At 40.0% G+C, this 20,284-nt stretch overlaps 2 protein-coding genes and 1 long non-coding RNA gene across 4 annotated transcripts; 2 read left to right on the top strand and 1 right to left on the bottom strand.

The window, feature by feature from the left end:
- Positions 1–32: 32 nt before the first annotated feature.
- LOC119020909 lies at positions 33–1,791 on the top strand. The gene is made up of 3 exons (XR_005075441.1): positions 33–185; positions 351–393; positions 1,518–1,791. It is a non-coding gene; the product is annotated as an uncharacterized LOC119020909 (long non-coding RNA).
- Positions 1,792–1,914: 123 nt separating this feature from the next.
- fkbp11 (FKBP prolyl isomerase 11) lies at positions 1,915–6,275 on the bottom strand. Its single transcript, XM_037100690.1, has 6 exons — positions 5,925–6,275; positions 5,740–5,802; positions 3,458–3,545; positions 3,290–3,323; positions 3,051–3,121; positions 1,915–2,168 (listed from the first exon to the last, which is right to left on the bottom strand). Exons 1-6 carry the CDS (start codon positions 6,048–6,050, stop codon positions 1,960–1,962), a joined length of 591 nt encoding a protein of 196 aa, XP_036956585.1. The 5' UTR covers positions 6,051–6,275; the 3' UTR covers positions 1,915–1,959.
- Positions 6,276–11,781: 5,506 nt separating this feature from the next.
- Positions 11,782–18,577, top strand: LOC119021858 (ADP-ribosylation factor 3). 2 transcript variants are annotated; one of them, XM_037102400.1, is made up of 5 exons: positions 11,782–11,918; positions 13,682–13,937; positions 14,021–14,131; positions 14,219–14,343; positions 16,336–18,577. In XM_037102400.1, exons 2-5 carry the CDS (start codon positions 13,790–13,792, stop codon positions 16,495–16,497), a joined length of 546 nt encoding a protein of 181 aa, XP_036958295.1. In that variant the 5' UTR covers positions 11,782–11,918; positions 13,682–13,789; the 3' UTR covers positions 16,498–18,577. The 2 variants fall into 2 exon arrangements, with proteins under 2 accessions (XP_036958295.1, XP_036958296.1); XM_037102401.1 differs by lacking the exon at positions 11,782–11,918 and adding an exon at positions 11,944–12,083.
- Positions 18,578–20,284: the final 1,707 nt, after the last annotated feature.

Genomic DNA, 20,284 nt, shown 5'->3' with positions numbered 1-20,284 from the left:
ATATCAGTGACCTCAGGGTTTGTACAAGCGTCACCCGAGTGAGCGGAGTTAACCATTACTGCCGTTTCAGTGGGAAAAGCACTGCTGCCGAGCAACGCCATACAATTAAACAAGCACACCTAAGTTCCTCAACTGTAACTCCACAGGATAGAGAAAATGATAACAACCATTGTGTATATTGTCTGGTAAAACAATAAGTCTGATAAAAGAGTTTAGTGCTTACTTTGTGACTTCACTGTTATTAAGATTAATCAATTCACTGTGTTTAATTAGCCCTATATTTTTTGTATTGTAAATACTTGTCGTACAAAGGAAGGAAAATCTGAATTCTTGTAATCTTTAAATTCCAGCCAATCATTTCCTTTGAAGGCAACCATTCATCTAATCTGCAAGGTAAGAAAACGAATTTACAGGCTTGACTCAGATTAAGTTTATTCGTGGTGATGGAGTTTAAAGCTTATTACAGTCTACACTGCATATCCACTCAAGAATAATGCTTAACATAAAATGACAAAATTAGACATAATTATCACTGCAGTGAATAACCTAATATAGACAAGATCAAGATTTTCATAGGTTGTGGGAATCTATGGCTCCCACAGATGCAGACAAAAATTCATTGATCAAAAATGTTGGTCACCCATGTGCCCTGCAGCAAGCACTCAGTATCATTCACTCCACATTAGTTTCTCCACGCAGTTATAGCTGAGCTTCAAGTCAAACAGCTGGACAGCACTATGCTGGTGCACGTGTGGGAGCAGTTTCCTGTATGCACAAACACCATGCTGCGTTTTAATCCATGTTCTTTGAGACCACTCGACAGTACTACATCAGAAACATTATCTAACTGGAGGATGTAAATTTAAACAGTCCATTCGAATGCTCATGATGACATCAGACTAGGGGAAATTTTATGACTTCAGGTGAAAGCTTCTATTTGATCATTTAAACAGATTTTTACAAATGAGTAAGGCTTTTTTGCATCCTGTTATCTCCTCCTCTTTGGCTAGACTACTAATAAGTTGAGTTGCAGTAAAGCCACAAGGGATCATCAGATGACTGTGACCATGTAAAGCTCAAGAGAATGGCAAACAAAAAGAAAGGGCTGCAGTAGACGCAGATCCACAGGTGTAATATTCTAAAACAATCTTAATGTCTTATTGAACTAGTTGGTTCTTTTGTGTTGCCTGCTGGTCTTCCTTAAAAAATTCCAAGGATGATGATCCCATCACCTCTGAATATCTCTTCAAAAACACGTCACTTAGTCATGTTTCTCCATAAGACTATTACAAGGTGGGGCCTGTTTTAGATCATCTGCTCTTTACATGGCGATAAACAAGCAGGACTTTGCATTTAGTTATTTCATATGTTCACATACAAAAACCCAAAGATGTCAGTGAAATGTTCTGCAGGCCTTTCTAACATTAAAGTGTCCTTGGACTTTTACACAGCATCCTCTTGCTGTTTTGTAATGTGTTTTCATTTTCCCTTCTGCTTGTACCATCTCTGTTGAAAAGATGCCAGGGAGAGACTCTTTTAAACAGAGCCACCATCTGAAGGAGCAAAGACGTTACTGCAAGTTGAACCATCCTTGGGCGAGACGTTCAGCCACAAATTGCACTCGAATCCGCTGCAGACCCGCACGTTGTGTGATTGATTACTGCCATTTGTGTAATCATTTATAATTAACTATCATATAAAGACGATCACAAAAAAGAACCATTAGCCTCATGTTCATGAATCTGCAACTACTCTGGAAGTAGAGAGACTAGTAGGCTAACACCTGAAGACAGTACAAACCTTACTGTTATTGAAGTTAGTAGAAGTGCAATATATATTCTGAACACTGAATGCCAGCTGTTAAAACACAAGACAAGCATGTATTCATACTTAATAAACATGAAGAGGCCAAAATAGAATTAAAAAAAACTTTATTTAAATAGTTCTGCGCTGCTGTCATTATTTCTTCTTGCTCTTCTTATCCTTTGCCTTCTTTTTGCTCGGCTTCTCGACGCTGGCCTTCTTGTAGAGGTAAAGTCCCACCAAGCCGAGCAAAGTGGGCACCAGCGCCAAACACACGAGGGGGAACACGTCGTTGACCATTTTCTGCCACGGCGTCTGCTGCATCAGAGACACCACCTCCACCTCGAACTCAAGAGCAGCATCACCTATAGTTGACCAAGTCAAAGTCTTTATTATCATATGCAATGTAAAGATCAAGTTCCCTGTTCAGTGAAACAAGGAAATTCTTCCTTCTTAATGTTGTTGTGAGTAAACAAAGACGTCTGCCACAGAGGGCGCCATCTTGAAGTCCATGTTCAATGTTTAATCGCATCAGGTGTTGATCTGAGTTTTTTCTTTAATGTTTGACCAATTTATATTATGTACACATGTAAATCAATGAAAATATGAAATATAAGATAAAATGTATATTACATAATGGTCACTAATGTTCATATATGAAGGAAAGAGCAGTGATATTCTTTATTTTCCTTGTTATCAACAAGGTTTTTTGCTGTTTTGGGAAATTCCAGACCCCCTTTTTGTTTTTTAAATGTAGCAATAGTTTCAGTCGTTAAAGGACCAGTGCGTAGAATTAAATTTAATCTAATGGCAGAAATTGAATATAATATCATATTCATGTTTAAGGACACAGATCGACAAACCCAACACTGACTCACGGGAGGGTCTTTCATGTTTTTGCATTTTTAGTGCCCACTGTACAGTAGGTTCTCCTACATGCTTTGAGAGTCGGGATGAAAGGAGGATGTTCAGTTGATTGCAATCTGCATCCTCAACTGCTAGGTGCCTCTTAATCCTTCATACTGGTCCTTGAAGCATTTCAGTCTTCAGGACGACTCTAACGTAAGAATCGAGAGATGGAATGAAACCTATTTGGTTTTGGTCTTTTCATTGAATATAGACAATAAGCTTTAGACTAACACCAGTCTTATGCCTAAACAAATGTTCAGTGTGACTGTGCTAATCATGTGATCATAGTTGTAAAGCTGTGTAATGTTGCTCTTTGAATTGCAAACTTTGTTCAATACCTGGAATTGTAGGTGGGTAACCTTTCTTTCCATATGCAAGGTGAGATGGAATAGTGGCTTTGATTTTCTGCCTGAATGAGAGAAACAGAAATTTGAAAGGCACATTTACTGAGGAAGCATTTCTCAGATTCCATCACCAATCTATTAGCCGTGGTATTTCGCTTGTCTGCACACAGCCGCCGAAAATTAAAGCTAGTGCTGAGCCTTTTCTTCCCGATGGACCTTTACTTTTCACTTACCCTTCACACACGCCAACCAAGCTTTGTTCCAGACCTGATAAGAAAATCACACAGAGAAAGTCAATCAGCACAAAGAAAGCACATTCACTCAACAGCCTGCAGTCTTCTCTCAAATGTAAATGAACCGTCACTGCCTGAGCAACACAAAAGGATTTATTGTTTATTTACCGGCAATGACCGTCCTCTTCCCCAGCTCCACGACAAGAGGCTCCACGGACAGAGACGAGTCGATAACTTTGCCGTCCAGCAGTTTGCCCTGGACAGTCAAACATACAGTGTGGACAAGAGGCGAGTGACATAAAAGAAAAACACTGAGAGATTTCACAACTTAATTTGTTTATATCTGAGTAGTTTGATACATGTTTCATAGAAGTGGTTTTGTGAACAGTATTACAGACATAAACTTGAAGATATAACATGTACATATTACTTTAGAAATTTTGGACAAACTAGTTATTGGTATTTTCGATTAATACCAAAAATAGATAGTTAGATGAAAAGACATTTTCATGTCACTGCAGTAAAGTTTTGAACATGCTACTGTTGTCTTTTTGTTGTGTGTGGTCTTTTTTTAAATGATCTTTTCTGTGAATATCTATCTAGAAATCTGTAAAACCTGTTGGACTACCTCTCTGGACGTCTGAGATGGAAACAAAAACAATCCTGCTCCTCAAAAGCAAAAGTTAAAGTAAGAACCGGGCGCAAAGTGACATACGTTTATGAATTTGAATGTATATATACAGATGTAATGCAAATGGCCTTGATCCTGACAAACTGAACACCTGTAGCAGCAATCATCCAGTGCAGCTCTGCCACGTCTTTAATGCTGAAAAGTCTTTCAAGGTTGTACTTTTCGCTTCATTGGAATGGTGCTCAAAAAATGTGATTACCTTATTTCTGCAAATTCAATCTTTCATTCAGCAGTAATAGTTTGCCTCACCTGTCTCATTTTTTCAAGAGATCTATGTCATTCAAGGTGAAGGGAAGCTATGTTATCAGCTACAGGTGAAACAGGTGTGAACTTTCACGAGTTGCGACTGTATTTCCAGCCAGAAATGTCAAACATCTTTCTCCTGCTTTTGCAGCGCACAGTCAAAATATGAACATATTGTTTTGTCTAGAGATATAAACTACTGTAAGACGAATCAATATTAAGTATATTAATAATACTGTTAGTAGATGTTAACTTTGTTTGGACTAGTATGAGCAGATCCACTTAAAAAATTAGGTTAAAAATGTCTTCTTATTGTTATAAATTCTTTCTTCCAGGTGGTTCGTAGAGTCTTTAAAGGCTTTAGAAACACATTAATAACAGTGTTATTATACGACCTCCTGGATTTTCAGATTAATCCGAGGTTAACTCTGTTGTATCAGCATACATGCTGTCCGACGTGCGCCGATATGGAAACCTTTTTCTTTTTAAAACAAATTTGCAGTCTGCTATTGTAAGTGTACAAATGTACGTATGCAGTATGTATGGGTGTTTGCATGAACACACGTGTTTGAGTATACTAAGTATATCTATATATATAATATGTGGTGCATGTGTAACCTTGAGCCATAGTCTATGTTTGTAATCCAAGATCAATGTTCTCTATGTCTTTTTCTGTGTTGTTGTTGTACTTTTTGTTTCCTTTTGTTCTCTGTGTTTGTGTTTGAGAACACTGAATGACTTTATTAACCATATCTGTATTTCCTCTCTCTATTTGTTGTTGCTGTCTCAATTTCGTATTCCTGTACTTGACCTAATACTATGTAAAACCTGTCACTGAAAGTGTAACTTTTTCCTTGTTCATGAAACCAATTTTTCCAAAAAATCCAAGTGAAGATTATAGTTTCAAAGCGCTAATGCCAATATATTACATTACATATCTCTGAGAGAGAGAGAGAGAGAGAGAGAGAGAGAGAGAGAGAGAGAGAGGTAGGAAGAAAGTCAGGGAAAGGTGTTTTTCTTTTCCCCTTAGACGAATTTGAATTTTTCAAAAAACATTTGATGTAAGAAAAAAGCCATTATATGTATATATTTCACAAGTGTGATGAGTGGAGACCACGAGGCTGCAGCACTACTCCACACAGCGGAGCTGAAACCCACAGCTGTTATTGCTGACGTGTTGCACCGCCCCATCAGTCCGTAGTAAAAGCAGAGGCGATCTTCTCACACACGAGATAAAAAAAAAACAAACAAACAAAACCCAAATAAACCTCAGTGACAGACACCAGAAAACAATCTGCTTCACGATCAAGCGCAAAGCCTTTTCTGGCGGCTGTGTGTGGCTCATATTCAGTCGGTGTGTGAGCGGTGTCCACATGGTCCGTGCAGACGGTGCCACATAGACAACGACTGCGTTCGTCATCTGCTGGACCCGTCTCTGTACAGATCTGAATACAATGCACACACAGCGGACTGAACTGTTTCAGCACAGAGCAGACAGCCAGACGGTTCTTCTTACCGTGTAGTGGATCTTCAGCGTGTCTCCCATTCTGGAAAGTACAGAGCAAGTTTCGGGCTTCACCTTCGGGACAGGAGAGTTCACTGTTAGGCTGTGTGGCATTCATTCTCCGGAGGCTGTTATTGGGCCACAGCTGCTGTGTCACAGCTGTATATGGCTGGTACATAATCTGGTGTCTCACTCACCAAGGTCTCCACCTGCACCTCCTCGGCCGCCTGCTCCTCTCCCCGTGCGAGTCCGCAGGTGAAAGCTGCGAGCAGCAGCAGAAAAACGCTGGTCTTCATTGTCAACTTGTGGAAAATAGTCGCCATCAAACAACTTCCGTGTATCTTCTCCTGCAGACAGAGAGAGAGAGAGAGAGCAGAGAGAGAGCCGAGCCGCGCCGCGTCGACCACTGTGTCCAAAATGGCTCAGCAGCGACTAATGCTGATGTGTTATAATGCTGTGGTGATAAGGACTAGCGGCCCGTGGACGTTGTCCCGACACCTGGGTCTCCCCGAAGAGCCCGCCTCAAACATTCCGCCAGCATCCCATCAGGCTGCCGCGGCCGACAGGCGGAAGCGGCTCCCTGCAGGGGCGCTGGGGGGCGGTGCTGCGCAGCCTCCGCGCGGCTCCTGCCGATCCATGGAGGAGACCAGGGACTTGTTCATGGAGGAGACTGTCAGGAGCGGACGTCTGCTGGTAGACCCCGCTGTACAGGCGCCACGTTGCTGCTGGTCCCCCAGCAAGACACTGGCAAAGACTACCAGTGGTGGAGGAAGTACTAAGGTCCCAAATATTGTTAAAATGTCACTTGTGCTACTACTGCTGGAGTCACAGTCTTCAAACATCTGACATTGAATATACTTAAAGGTCCACTATGTAGTTTTGAAGAAAATCTTCGAAATATGACTGAATGAACAAACTGACCTTAAAGGACAGCACAGATTCATACTGATTTACTTTGTTTATATGTAGCGGACTCTGCCAACTTTCTAGCTTCAGACAGTGTTCTGAGCCTTATTTTCCTCTGAGAACAGCTTGTTTATTCAGCTGTGGAAAAATACATATTTTTGAGTTGGTATCATTTGTTCATTAATAATGTAAAACTTACAATTCTGATTTTGAATTTCTTCTCCGAAACTACATAGTGCCCCTTTTAAGTAGCCAAGAGCGACACGATGTGAGCGACCAGAGCAACCACAGGCGATTTTATCGCTTTTGGTGAGAACGCAGAGTAAGTCAGAATATTTGAATGAGCACAGCTCCCAGGTTCCTCCCTCCTCCTCCTCCAGGCCCCACAGAGGAGCCTGCGTGCATGAGCAGGCTTGTAACCATGGTAACAGAGGACGCCAGATAACCAGGACGGCACATTCAAAATAACAACAACATAAGCCTCAGTTGTTCTATTTCTGACCAATACAACTGAATTACAATGACGAGTGCCTCATGCAGATCACAGCAGATATCCTGAGTAACAAAGTTACCAGCTAATTACCAGGTGCAGTTACCAGCTAATCATTTCCCGGTGCAACATTTTTGCCATGCTGCCTTTCTGAAGCATGAGTAACAATATTTCTATACACCAATTCAACCACTTAAGAGCATCCTGTACACAAACTAACATTATAATTGCCCGGTCACTTTAAAGACGCTTTTGCTCACCAGTAGCCATAAAGACATAGCTAAACACCGTAGTTAGTACACAAGCTAACAAGCTAGCTTTAGCAACAAGCCACTTAGCTCGACTGCAACATCATACGGGGATATGCACTATTACGAGTATTACTGTAACCAGAGTCACCGTAGCCTTGTGGTTAAAAAATGTAATAAAACATATATCAAGCAGGGGTCCAACAGAAATGCAGCTAACTCTGTGTTGCTCTTGCTCTTACAAATCCTACAGCTCCCTCCACCTCTGAAATGACTCTCTGATATTTATCCTATTTTTCTTACTTGGTCCAATACTTTCTTTTTACATTGTTTTTCATCATTAATCTTCTTATTTATTGAGCCCAGAGCAGTGGATTCTTGCAAATCAAATTACAGCCACTGGGTGGAGCCACAGACAGTGGATTTTTACACAGCTGACCTGCATCTTATTCTACTGTCAGATCATAATAACACAATAATTTTAGCAACTATAACAAAAAATAGTTACAGACTACAGCTTTAAGTGCAATTATCATTTTTTATACTTGTTAATATTTTACATTTATTTGTCAAACAAAGAGCTGCTCCCCATGTTTCTTTGTTTTTAAAACAATGACAATAAACATCTATTTAATTCTATTCTATCTCAACATATATACTTGAAACATTTTATTGCCTGAATAGACTCATGTAGTAAATCAGCAAAATGTATTTAAAGTATCAAAAAAAAGTGCTCATGCTGCAAAAAAATAGTCCCTTAGTACTTTGCTAATATAGCCAGTAATGGAATGCAACTGAGTGCATTTACTCAAGTACTGTATTTATTATATGTTTATCATTGTCTATTTTGCTCTACTTGTACTTTACAAGAGTATTTCCATTTTCTGATAGTTTATGCTTCTACTTCACAACATTTTGAGGCAACTTTTAACTTAATTACATTTTTTTGTAAAAGAAAAAAAAAGTATTTCTCTGTAACAATGATGTCTTAGAAAGCAACAATACGCTCAAATGTGGGTAAAAAAAAAAAGCAAGTATTTGTTATTTATCAAGAGTTTAAAACTCAGCTGATCTGCTTCATAAGGATGTTGCTGGTGTGATTTTATCCAATTTGATTGACGTTGATCAGGCAGCAAGCAAACAACCACAGCTGTCATTTGATTTGGATTCAAATGTTGAATACTCTGACTGGTGTAACACATGGCATCGTTTTTTCCCAAAAGAGTTCACCTTAAAACACCTTTAATAAAGCAAAATAAAAAAGTAGCAATCGAAGCTGGTTTGTGTTTATATAGTTCCACATTGCTCAGAGTCAGAATATGATTGAAACATATATTGGGGGCATTTAAATCATCAAGGGGATCTGGATGATCTGTGCTGTCACATACAAAGTAGATTAATTGTATGTTCACCAACATATTCCACATGATTATTTAACATTTATGTGGTTAAGTGAAAAAGGGGATTTCTCAATACCACACATTTTCTCCACCTATGACTCACTTTCGTCATTTATTTTCATGCTCGCTGTGACGTATGATCACTGTCACCGATCTTGTCATGTGGAAACCCTCACCGACTTTCAAACAGGGTCAAAAATGTCAGGTATGAAGCATAGTTGTGATCACTAGTGAACTCAGGCGGGGGTAGGGGAGAGTGATCGCTGTAAGGTAATTCAAAAAACCTGAAAAAGTGTCCTCTTGCATGCCCCTGATAAAACATGATGCAGTGCCCTCTATTAAGCCTTTTCAGTGGTGAGAGCACGATGCAGGGCCATGGATGGCAATAAAGTGGAAAAAAATGGGTGTGGGTGGGTTTTCAGACCCACTGTGGTACTCTTCCAGCAGAGAAAATGCATGCTAGAAAATTATCTGTCCTCTATGTGCCTCTAAATGCTCAAATAGTTTACAGTTCTGTCTCTTGTTTACACAGTAGTTTTAAGTAGCTTTAAATCTGAGTCATATTCCCAGACATCATTAATCTTAAACAGAGTTTGGAACTGTTTCATGCTGGTGCCCTTTTTATTATTATTCATCCATGCCTCAATCTTAATCTCAGAGTTGTAAAGAAGTGATGGACAAAGGTAGTTTAGCCCGGGCACGCAGTTCTTTTCTCCATGTCAACTTTGTTGTTGTCACCCACAAATGACTCCCACCACTTCCTCTTACTTTATTTGCAAAAGATGACCTGCAAAACTGGAACCAAATCACCAACTGTCTCAAGTTGTTTGTTTGCCAGCAGAATATTATGAAAGTATCACTAGCACAGATTGCACTATTAGTGCCAAATGCACACGTATTAGACAAAGAACAGTTTTTCATGCAGAGGAGTCAGATCATAGCGTAAAGCTTTGTCAGGTGGTGCTAACCACAACAAACTGAGGTTGCTCAATGATAAATATACGAATGGTCAAATCAATGTAAATGTTTGGTCAGTATAAAACTTAAATGGCTGACAGCACAGGAAATATAGATTCCCTGCTTGTGTTAAAAAGATGTACAATCAAGAATGGTACATTAAAACACTGTCACAGAGCAGCACTGAAATAGATTTGAGTGACTCATCTTGCAAACCAAAGATAAAACCTGCTTCCTCCCTCAGATCACAGAAGTAGATACAAGGGTACGTTTTGATAAACCACAGTATTACATTTTAATGATTGGGCCCCATGCCACCTTCATCTGCAGCATCACAATGCTTTTACATTCACAAATGCTACCAGTGGGCCGATTTTCTAAGGTATTAACTCTTGAAAACATGTCAGTATGATTTGATCTGGCTTTATGAGTCATATTACTGAATACAATGTTTGATACTGATCATATGCATCACTTTAATTTAGAAGTTTTTCTTTGTTCCCCTTCGCTGGATGAAAATATTGCACAAGGTCTTATGCAATACTGACGACCAATTCACTGTTTCCGGAAAACTTCACACATACAACAGCAACTTTATGTAACAGGATGTCACGCTCAGTGGCCATTAAATTAATTGCAACTTCAAAATTCTTGGTCTTGTCATTTCCAGTTAGCACATCATTGCTGAACTTGATGCTAATTAAGATACAACTAATCAAAAACCTCCTAAACCTGTTTACAGTGTTTTCATGAGGGACATTGGTGACACTTTCCGACATTTAGTGTCTGGTATTTGAAAACATAATATGCTCCACTAGATGCTTTTCAGAGCAGACGTATTGACTGGTCGCATCGGGAAAAGCAGAAGTGTAACTGTATAACATTCATGATGTGCCCAACTGAGCCATGGCAATAATCCAGCATGCACCATACCTAACTAGTCTACCTAAATGTAATGCAGCTGGTACACCATTAGCTCCACCTGCAGTTTTTCTGCTATGACACATCTGCAGTGAATTATATGGAATATATAGAAGCCCATTTCTGCCAGTTAAAGAAAAAAATAGCCTTGATAATATTTGTATGTATGTATGTATGTATGTATGTATGTATGTATGTATGTATGTATGTATGTATATGAAAATATTAGATACAATTATTTTCTTTGGTCAAGATTCGTTTTCATTACATTTTTATTCGTTTTTTTAGCTGGTGGAAATGGAATTCCACAGGGGAAGGGAAGTGAGAGAGATGTCAGTTAACGCCTGTGTCCATCTTAGTCCTGATAATGAAGAAATAGAAACTACAGATCACGTGTTTTTCTTCTACTTTTCAGTACTTTTTTGTCTCTAACTCTTATCATCATAAGGGAGGATAAGAACTCTTATCTTTTTTGTAAAATATGTATTATTACTCTCAACTTATGATATTTTTTTTATTTTGATACAAAAATTGCAAATGTATTCAGACACATCCCTTATTGGTGTTATGTGTGAGTGAGCTTTATCGCTACATTACAAACCACGAGGCATTAAAAACACACAAAAGAAAACTACTCAACATAATTGATGCCCTTCAGCTCTTTATATTGTTTTAACTGACTATTTGATTCATATATATATATATATATATATATATATATATATATATATATATATATATATATATATATATATATATATATTTTTTATTTTTTTTTATTATTTTTTTTTTTTTTGTTAAAATGCAATTTTCCATATATTGCCATACAATTTCTATATCAAATGAAGGAAGAAGGGTGAAAAGTTGCCAAAATAAGTGAAATGCTTTGATGATCCTAATTCCCAAAACGTCATATTTCTATACAGATGTGTCCATAATTAATAAGTGGAATACGGGGTAGTATTTGAGTTTGGTCAGACGCAGACCAGGGCCAACAGGGAGAGCCAAGTCACGCACCTGTGTGTGTCCATTTAACTGGGACACTGTTTGACATACAAAATGTATAAATATTATGCTTTTATAAGTCACACAAGGTCTTACAATTAACCAAATCGTTCACAGATTTACATTCAAACCTGGCTGCTCAAACGTCCTTTTCACCAAAATTTCTGCTCCGGTTATCCTAATATTCTCGCGAGATCTCGTGCACTGCTGCGTTGTTCCCCGGAAAATACCGTGAGACATTTAGTAGAGGTCTACTCAGCAAAGGTAAGTGAGGATCCTGGCACCACCATCCTTAATACACACGTAGGTCCAGGCAGTTTGTGAAATAATGTAGTGTTTGCTGGCCGTTCTAAGGCGGTACTGTGAACTCAGTGATGCCCGTGCTGAAGCAGCGGCGGCCGGCTCGCTGGCGACAGGACGCCCGCTGAGGTGAGGAGCGGATGGATGAATGGGGTGGATCGGCACGGCAGATACGCTAGCTGTCGTTTCGCCTCATCGCTCCAGCGATTAAAAGCCTAACTCGACTGTGGAATGGGTTTATAATACACCAGATATTGGGGACATTTTCAAGGCTGGAAGAGGAAAATAAGCGTGAATCTTGAGCCACAGCGGAGATAAATGCGGGGCCGACGTTCACGGCTAATAACGGCAGGATAGCCGTAACGTTACCTACCGACCGTAGCATCCTGGCTAACGTAGCCGGAGTCACCCGGAGCTGGATTTACATGATCAGGCCGGAATATCGTGGCCCTGCTCCCACATTAATCACCATCTTAAGAGGTCACATTTAAACGCGTGAACCCATGTGTGGGAGGATGTGCGCTGGTGTCAGAGTACGGTGTTCCCCCTTCAGGACCATGGACAGGGGCTGCTGTCAGCTCCGAGTCCACCTACTGAACACCTCAGGTGTCTGTGTTGTATCTTCTATCTCCACTTTAATGAGTCTGCTGCTGATCCGAATCCCTCACTGTTGTTGTAGGACGATAAGGTCAAATGCACTTTTGTTCTAAGGGTTTACATGTATAGTATAAACTGAACCACCTTGTCTCTTTTTTTTTTACACATTAAAATACAGTTTCTATACATACTTTACAATTCAGTAGTATGTGCAGTGACTGTGACATAAACCCAATATAGCACAATGTCTGAAATATGTTTGTACATTTGGAAGACATCATTTTAAGACACTGCATTACTTACAGGTGCATCTCTACACACATTTGTTATATGGACTACAGGATGCTCGCCTGGTCCCAGACCTCTGAGCAACCTGTTCAGCACTTCAAATGATGACAATTAAATGAATAAATTAAGGGAAATCAAATGGATAATGAAGTGAGTGATGTCATAGTATCTAGTGTTAGAAAGCTACTAAGTGGGATCTTTGAGATTAGATAGCTTTGTTACATGTGCAGTTTCACTTCAAGAGAGTATTGTATTTCCCCTCTATCCCACATTTCTGGCACCTCACAATATATTAAGATAGTTTCCTTATAGACTGCACAGGTAACATGCTCTTCCGTCCCTGTTTCAGGCCATCTGGCTTTGTGGTATGGATTTCAGTTTGATGTGTTTAAGGGATGCCTGGTAATGTAGGACATTTTGCATGTGCGCCGAGGGCTTGGCGTTGTTGCAGGCTAACATTTGAAGGAGAAAAAAAAAAAAAAAGCAGCGTGAAGGGTCTGAACAGATTGTGCTGCAGCCTGGAGTCATGGCACTGACATCCATCTCCTTCACTCTCTCTGTGACGATGACCGTGGGCGATTAGCATAACTCGCACCTGTCTCTGGGTGTGCATTTAGAAGTGAGATATCCTGGCTTGTTAGAGTGTGTGTTTTGTTTTTTTGTTTTTTTTTCAGAAAGCTGAGCTGGAGCATTCTCTTCATTATTTCACCAAGTTCTTATAGAGTTTAGTTTATTTCAACGTTAATAATTCAGGCCAGCAGCTCTCATCGGATGTTTACCTTGGGTTTTAGCGACGCACGCAGAAGTGTTAGTAAATGGTTATTTGTTCTGTTTCCTTTCAGCCCTCCTTCATAATCTGTCCCTGCTGGACGATTCCAGATCTTCACAGAAAGCCATCTGAAAATCAGGACTGTAGTCACGCACCGAGGTTTAACCACTCCATTTGAATCATGGGGAACATTTTCGGGAATTTGCTGAAGAGCCTCATAGGGAAGAAAGAGATGAGGATCTTGATGGTGGGGCTCGACGCTGCAGGAAAAACAACAATCCTCTACAAGCTCAAACTGGGGGAAATAGTCACCACAATCCCAACCATTGGTATGTGCACAGTCGCAGTAGCATTAGTTGTAAAGGACGTTCATGCCCACTGTGTTTCCTTTACATGTTGCTCTTGTTTTCAGGGTTTAACGTTGAGACGGTGGAGTACAAGAACATCAGCTTCACTGTGTGGGACGTGGGTGGGCAGGACAAGATCCGCCCTCTCTGGAGACACTACTTTCAAAACACACAGGGTGAGCAGAGCTAATCAAAGGGTTACACTTGCCTCTGCTCTTCCTCTGAAATGTGATGTATTTAGTCAGTTCCTCTCGCCGCTTCAGGTCTAATCTTTGTGGTGGACAGCAACGACAGAGAGCGTGTGAACGAAGCACGAGAGGAGCTGATGAGGATGCTGGCCGAGGACGAACTGAGAGATGCTGTACTCCTTGTGTTTGCCAACAAGCAGGTAAGAAGCCATAACAGTTCTGCACATATACGTTTATTATTTAACGCGTTTTCATTGTAATTTCGTATACATTTACAATTTGACGCAGCACAGAAAGAGATCGAAAGAGATGTTTTGGATGAAGAAGAAAGCAACATCCCTTAGAATTTAAGGCTCATGGGTTTATGATGTGAAAAGAGAAAGAGAAGAAAGAGAGCTGGAAAAGGACGAAGAGAAATCAGAAAGTGGCTCAGCTGAATAGGGAACAAGAATACAGAAACCATGACAACGACACCAAAAAAGATAAACACATGCAATAATCTGGGTCAGATCACACCAGTGTTATGAAAGAAATCAAAACCAAACCTCGAATATTCCTCCTTCCTCATTAACACCTTTTAAATTGCGTAAGTCTCAGAGTCTGACAGTAGAGTCATTCTCTCTAGAGCTGCAACTATTATCATTTTTTAAAATAATTTATTAATCTGCCAATTATTTTGTAATTTTTTTTTACATAATTTTCTAGAAAGCAGTGAAAAATATTCATTACAGTTTCCGTGAATCCAAAGGGGACATATTTATATATCAAATTTATATAAGATATAGAAATCCTCACAATAGAGAAGACTTAGACTGAGAATTTTTCAGGCATCCTGAAGCAATTACCTGCGAACACATGGTCCTGCTCCAGCCATCTTGCTCAGACTGTCTGTCTTCAAACTCACACACCTGCAAAGTTTCCTGAATGTATTTTGCATGGTTGTGATGCTATTGCACTGACAAAAATCTCAGACGATGTCCAAAGACGGACAGAAAACAAACCCAGCTGCAGTAGAGTGGACAGAAATGATCGGAACTTGTTTACAGGGATTTTCAAATTAAAACAAATGTGCGCTAGGGGCGCAAAAGTGTGGCGACAGTAACCCGATTCCTACCTCGTCTCTCCGTAGTTCCGGGCCCTCACTTACTTTCTTTTTAATCTCAGTTGGACACCTGTAAATATTCGTGACTGTATCTTGTGATGCAATCAAGCTGACAAAAATCTGTGCACAGGAAAAGAAAGACAGACAAATAACACCTGGCAAAACACTCAAAATCGCTTCTTCGGTAATTCCTGCGACAAAAGGTGTCTCCGGAGTGACATGTTGTGAGGATGACAGACAGACTCAGAGAGTGAAAACATTCCCAGCCAGCGCTGTCTTGGCCTGTAATCAGTTATCAAGTGTTGCCTTTGAATCTTCTGTAGAGCTGACAATCTTTACATGATAACAGAATAATGACAACTAAATGCTAATACCAGTTAAATTAAATCTAGACTCCTAAACCGCATGTAGAAATGTAGCTTTCACCGTGGAGTTTTTCCTATATGATTTATTACAACAGTTAGTTAACTAACCCATTCTCCATGTGGATAAAAAGTAGCTTTGCAGGACTTTAAACAAGCCCTTTTAACTTGCAATGTATTGTTATCATCTCATTGTACACGTTCTTCCTGTTGCTTGCAAAGAGTTAGATGAGAAGATTTATACCACTTTAATATCTGTCCCTCAAATATGAAGCTCCTGCCAGGAGCTGGTTAGATTAGCCGCTATACTGAAAACTGTGCCAAGGCCACAAATGGTCCGCCTCACAACCCTCTAAGAAGTTTTCTGCACATTAAACAAATTCAATACTACATGTAAATCAGTGAACTTTAGAAGTGCTAGTAGGTAGCTGATAACTGCCTTTACGCCAAGCTAATCTAAGCTAAGCTAACCAGCTGCTGGGTGTAGCTACTCCTTTAAATGTTGACCATTTAAGTTTCCTCTGTAAAACTGCACATTACTAAGGTTGCAATTGAAAAATCAAAAACGACAAAAACATCCACTGTCTGGCCTTTACAAAGCCGCACCATTAAAGGTGTGGTCACTCATAACTAAAGTGCTCATATGCCAATATTCACCCATGTGAGTTTGCACCGTGTTCCTTGGCCTGCTCCCTCCTCACTGAACTCTCTGTCTCTCCGTTCGACAGGACTTACCGAACGCCATGAACGCTGCCGAGATCACAGACAAGCTGGGCTTACACTCCCTGCGTCACCGCAACTGGTATATCCAGGCCACCTGCGCCACCAGCGGCGACGGCCTCTATGAGGGTCTTGATTGGCTGGCCAATCAACTCAAGAACAAGAAATAAGAAGATAACCGGAAAAAAGCAGCCAGCGACTACAACAGTCCAAGTTATTCTTTGTTTTTTGTTTTTTTCGGGGAATGTGGTTGCGTGTCAGGGTCAAGGGTTTTGATTGATAAGACAAAAGCAAGATCATGGGCTGGTGGGGGTGGGGGTGGGGGGGTTGATTTTTAGGCTTTTCTGTTGAGGTTCTCAACGCTTATTGAAAAAAAAAACAGATTCTCACATACTTCATATTTAACCTCTCTCTCACACTCACACACACACACACACACACACACACAAGAATGCACACTAACCGTAAGCAATCACAGCAGACACTTGCTTTTTCCTGTGTCCACCTCTTGTCCTTAGGTGCATTGTACTGTCTGTTAGTCTCTAGGTGCTGTACCAAGTCATGTGTGACTCCACCCAGTCAGCAACGAGTCAAATGTGACTTTTTCTGTCGTCCATGCGAAGAACTGTTCTGTGTAGGTTGCGCTCCCTGTTTGTTTGTTTGTTTTTCTTTTCCTATCCTATGGGGGTAATAGAGCCATTTTTTTTAGAACAATCACAGCTTAATAGTTAATGGTTTGTTCTCCCTTGTTTTTGTGAGCAATGCTGAGGCACTCTGATACTCAGACCGAGTGTGTACCTGTACCTGTGCTGTGCTGTATGTGTCAGTGCAGGCGGCCCTAGTCAGTATTAATCGTGAACGACCTAACAGCAACAAAAAGACAGCAGGACTGGAGCTTGCTCTGTCACGCGTCCTCTTTACTGCCTCGTTTTTGGAAATCTTTTGATATCTGTGGCGTGTTTCTACTCCCTGCGTGAAAGCCGGCCCCCCCCACTCCTCCTTTTTGAATATTTTAAAAAAACGCTAGACACGTCCTCGACTGCCTGAACTGCATGCTGACATTGTTGCATCCTCTCTCCATCCTCTGAGCTGCATGGATGTTGACGCTGTTTGTGGGGTTGTTAGTTTCATTCTCTACCTGCTCTCATCGTGTTCTGCAGCTGTTTACAGTAGGACGCAGAAAAACTAACCGGAAACCACCGATTTTCTGCAAGTAGTTGTCAACACGCACTAAATACGGCATAGTACAGCTTTATGGTCCTTTTTGATGTGTCAAGTGGTGAAAATAGGTTAATGACCTGCAGAGCTGCTGCTGCTGCTGCGGCTGCTGCTGCTTCATGTCTGCCTCCATGTGTTGTCCAGGTTGCTCTCGCGTGCATATTGGGGTGGTGGGATGATGATTCTGTTGCTGTGTTACCGAATGTGAATATTGTCGATGAATCTATATATGGCTGTAATGATATTTATTTGACACACGCGCATATATTCCTTTATTTCAGTGATGTGTCGGCGTAATTATGGGACAGTAAAGCAAAGGGGTGAGCAGATCAAATTCATTCACTTGTGAACAGCAGATGAGTCACAGCGTCGCCACCGATACCAGCAGAATCCACAGACTTCTGTCAATGAGAGGAGTTCATCGTGCCATAAAAACCAGTGACAGTGCAACATACTGTAAATCCACCCCGTCAGGTGACGAAGCACATTGTTCATACTCCGACTCTATCGTGTGTTAGATCATTAAGATGAATCATTTTTGGGTTTCGTGGCCTTATATTCAGTGCTGACTTCAAATTGATTTTCCTCTAAGCCTCCATTTGTTTCTGATTTTAGCTCACATATATTTATCTATAAAGAATGATTTACAGATTTATTTCTCTATGCCCTCAATAGGCGGGTTTTGCACCACAGTTCAGGATGATTAGGTAAAGGTTTTTTTGTTTGTTTTTGCTATTTTGATGCATATATGGTGGTAGATTTTACTTTATTTTTTATTTTGTATTTTCTTTGGGGTGTAAAGAAACTTCGATGTAGACTGTGTCTGTGAAACAATGATAATTATGTGCGAACAAAAAGATAATAAAAGTAACTTCTGATGATTCATTCTGTACCGTTATAGTTACACATGTAGATTTTAAAAACGGTGAAGAATCATGTTTCAGTGCTGAATGCAAGGAGACATCTGTATGTGATGTAAGACGACAAAACAAAAATCCTGCTGTATTACAAATAAACCCATTTTCTGTATGACCCGTCTCATCAGCTGAGAGTGAGTGTTAGTGATGGACTTCATATTTTCAAGTGATGAGTGACAAGTGTCTGCCAGAAGAGGGCAGCCTTGAGCAGTGACATCTACCAGAATGAGGACCAGTGTTCACTGACATGTTGTGGATTCATCCTACTTGTTATATTTGGGGTCCTGTAGATCCGAGGCCCTGTTTATTAACAGCTCAGCAACATGTAAAGATTGTTAAAAAAAAAAAAAAAAAGCTTGAAGCTTTCCATATTTTGTCAGCACTCCTGCGTTATAAACACGATTCTGAACTGATGATGTCTCTCAAGTCTGCTTCACAAAATCACACATTTCTTATGTTTGACTGTAAAATATTCACCGGTTGATCCTGACCAGATCTTTGTTTGTTTTTTTGACACTCACAGTTCTGTCCTTAAAACTAACACATCTATTTGAATGAAAAAATTTGAAGTTCTTATCTTTACATGTGCAGGTCCGCGGGAGCCTCAACAGTGAAGTAAAGCTGCTGTCTGCAAAACTCAAAGGTTAAAAGGCAAATGTCAGCATTTTTAGGGTCAGTGTGTTCTTGCATATAGTTTTTAAGGAATTAGGAAAAACATAAATGAAAAATTAAACACATTTTTTTTCCCCCACCAATATTTATCTCTAGTTTTTTTTTTAAGCAACATCTGGAGAATCTGTTGGGCATACTGTTTTGTAACTGCCGACTCCTGTTCTGCCTCAGGTGAACAAATGGAGTGACATGATAAACAGAGACAAAGGGGAGGAGGAGGAGGAGGAGGAAGGTAATCCAGTATTTCAGAGGAAATCAGTCTAACTTTGGTTTGAAATAATAAAGTTGAAGAATAAACCATAGCTCAGGTGGATGCTTCCCTGATACAACGAGCCAGTGCAGTATTGATATGATTTATGATTTGGGACAGAAACATGTATATATAGAAATAACCCTGAATGTTTTGTTCTCAGTTTTAATACAGTTGAATATGTCACATGGCCTCATGAAGCCAGAAATATTTTGATTGCTATGTTCTTAATTTGTCACACCAGTCTTTTACATGTCTGGTGTTTTGGTGGAAAGAATCAGTTTCTGAAAGAGAGAACTTGCTTTTTTGAGTGCAGCGTTTCGACAAAATGATTTTCAGAGTTCTGAGAAACCGAGCTGCAGTTTCAAGAAATGTGTTGAACCATTTGGAAAATACTGTAACCGTTTTGAATTAAGCATGGACAAATATATTAAGGTTTTGTACATGTCTTTGTTTGAAGTTGAAGGCTGTTTGGATTTATGGCCTCAGTTTTTCCAAAATCGAGATTATGGCTTACTTGTGAGTTAATCTAACTACAAACACCATCATTTTGTAGCTTTCAAATTATCAGCCCAGCTTGTAGAAGGGCAGCCATGGGTTTAAGTTATACTGTGCTTTTCTTCAAACATAACTCTTTAGCAGTTTATTTCTTTACTTGTTTTTGAGCATGTGGTGTTACAATCGTTTTACGTTTCCCTGAACGTCTTCTTGTTCTCTGGCAGGTTGTTTTTCTGAGAGAGAACAGCAGTAGTTTTTCAGAGTCACTTCCTGGTGGTGGTGAAATATTAACCATTTGTTTTGAAAACCGCTCCAAGATCACAAATGACTCTGAAGAAGAGGAATTTGACTTTCCTGTGAACTGGAGACCGTCGGATGTATAATTCTGAACTCTATGTAATT

This window comes from Acanthopagrus latus, chromosome 6 (assembly GCF_904848185.1).
Source record: "Acanthopagrus latus isolate v.2019 chromosome 6, fAcaLat1.1, whole genome shotgun sequence".
Lineage (NCBI taxonomy): Eukaryota > Metazoa > Chordata > Actinopteri > Spariformes > Sparidae > Acanthopagrus > Acanthopagrus latus.
This window is presented reverse-complemented; position numbering and strand designations above follow the sequence as displayed.

Excerpts from the sequence above, each read along its gene's own strand:
- LOC119021858 (XM_037102400.1), top strand. The coding sequence starts at position 13,790 with ATGGGGAACATTTTCGGGAATTTGCTGAAGAGCCTCATAGGGAAGAAA. Across the intron at positions 13,938-14,020 it reads CACCACAATCCCAACCATTG|GGTTTAACGTTGAGACGGTG; the intron begins GTATGTGCACAG and ends TCTTGTTTTCAG. Across the intron at positions 14,344-16,335 it reads TTGTGTTTGCCAACAAGCAG|GACTTACCGAACGCCATGAA; the intron begins GTAAGAAGCCAT and ends TCCGTTCGACAG.
- fkbp11 (XM_037100690.1), bottom strand. The coding sequence starts at position 6,050 with ATGGCGACTATTTTCCACAAGTTGACAATGAAGACCAGCGTTTTTCTG. Across the intron at positions 3,546-5,739 it reads CGCTGAAGATCCACTACACG|GGCAAACTGCTGGACGGCAA; the intron begins GTAAGAAGAACC and ends TTGACTGTCCAG. Across the intron at positions 3,324-3,457 it reads GAAGAGGACGGTCATTGCCG|GTCTGGAACAAAGCTTGGTT; the intron begins GTAAATAAACAA and ends TTTTCTTATCAG.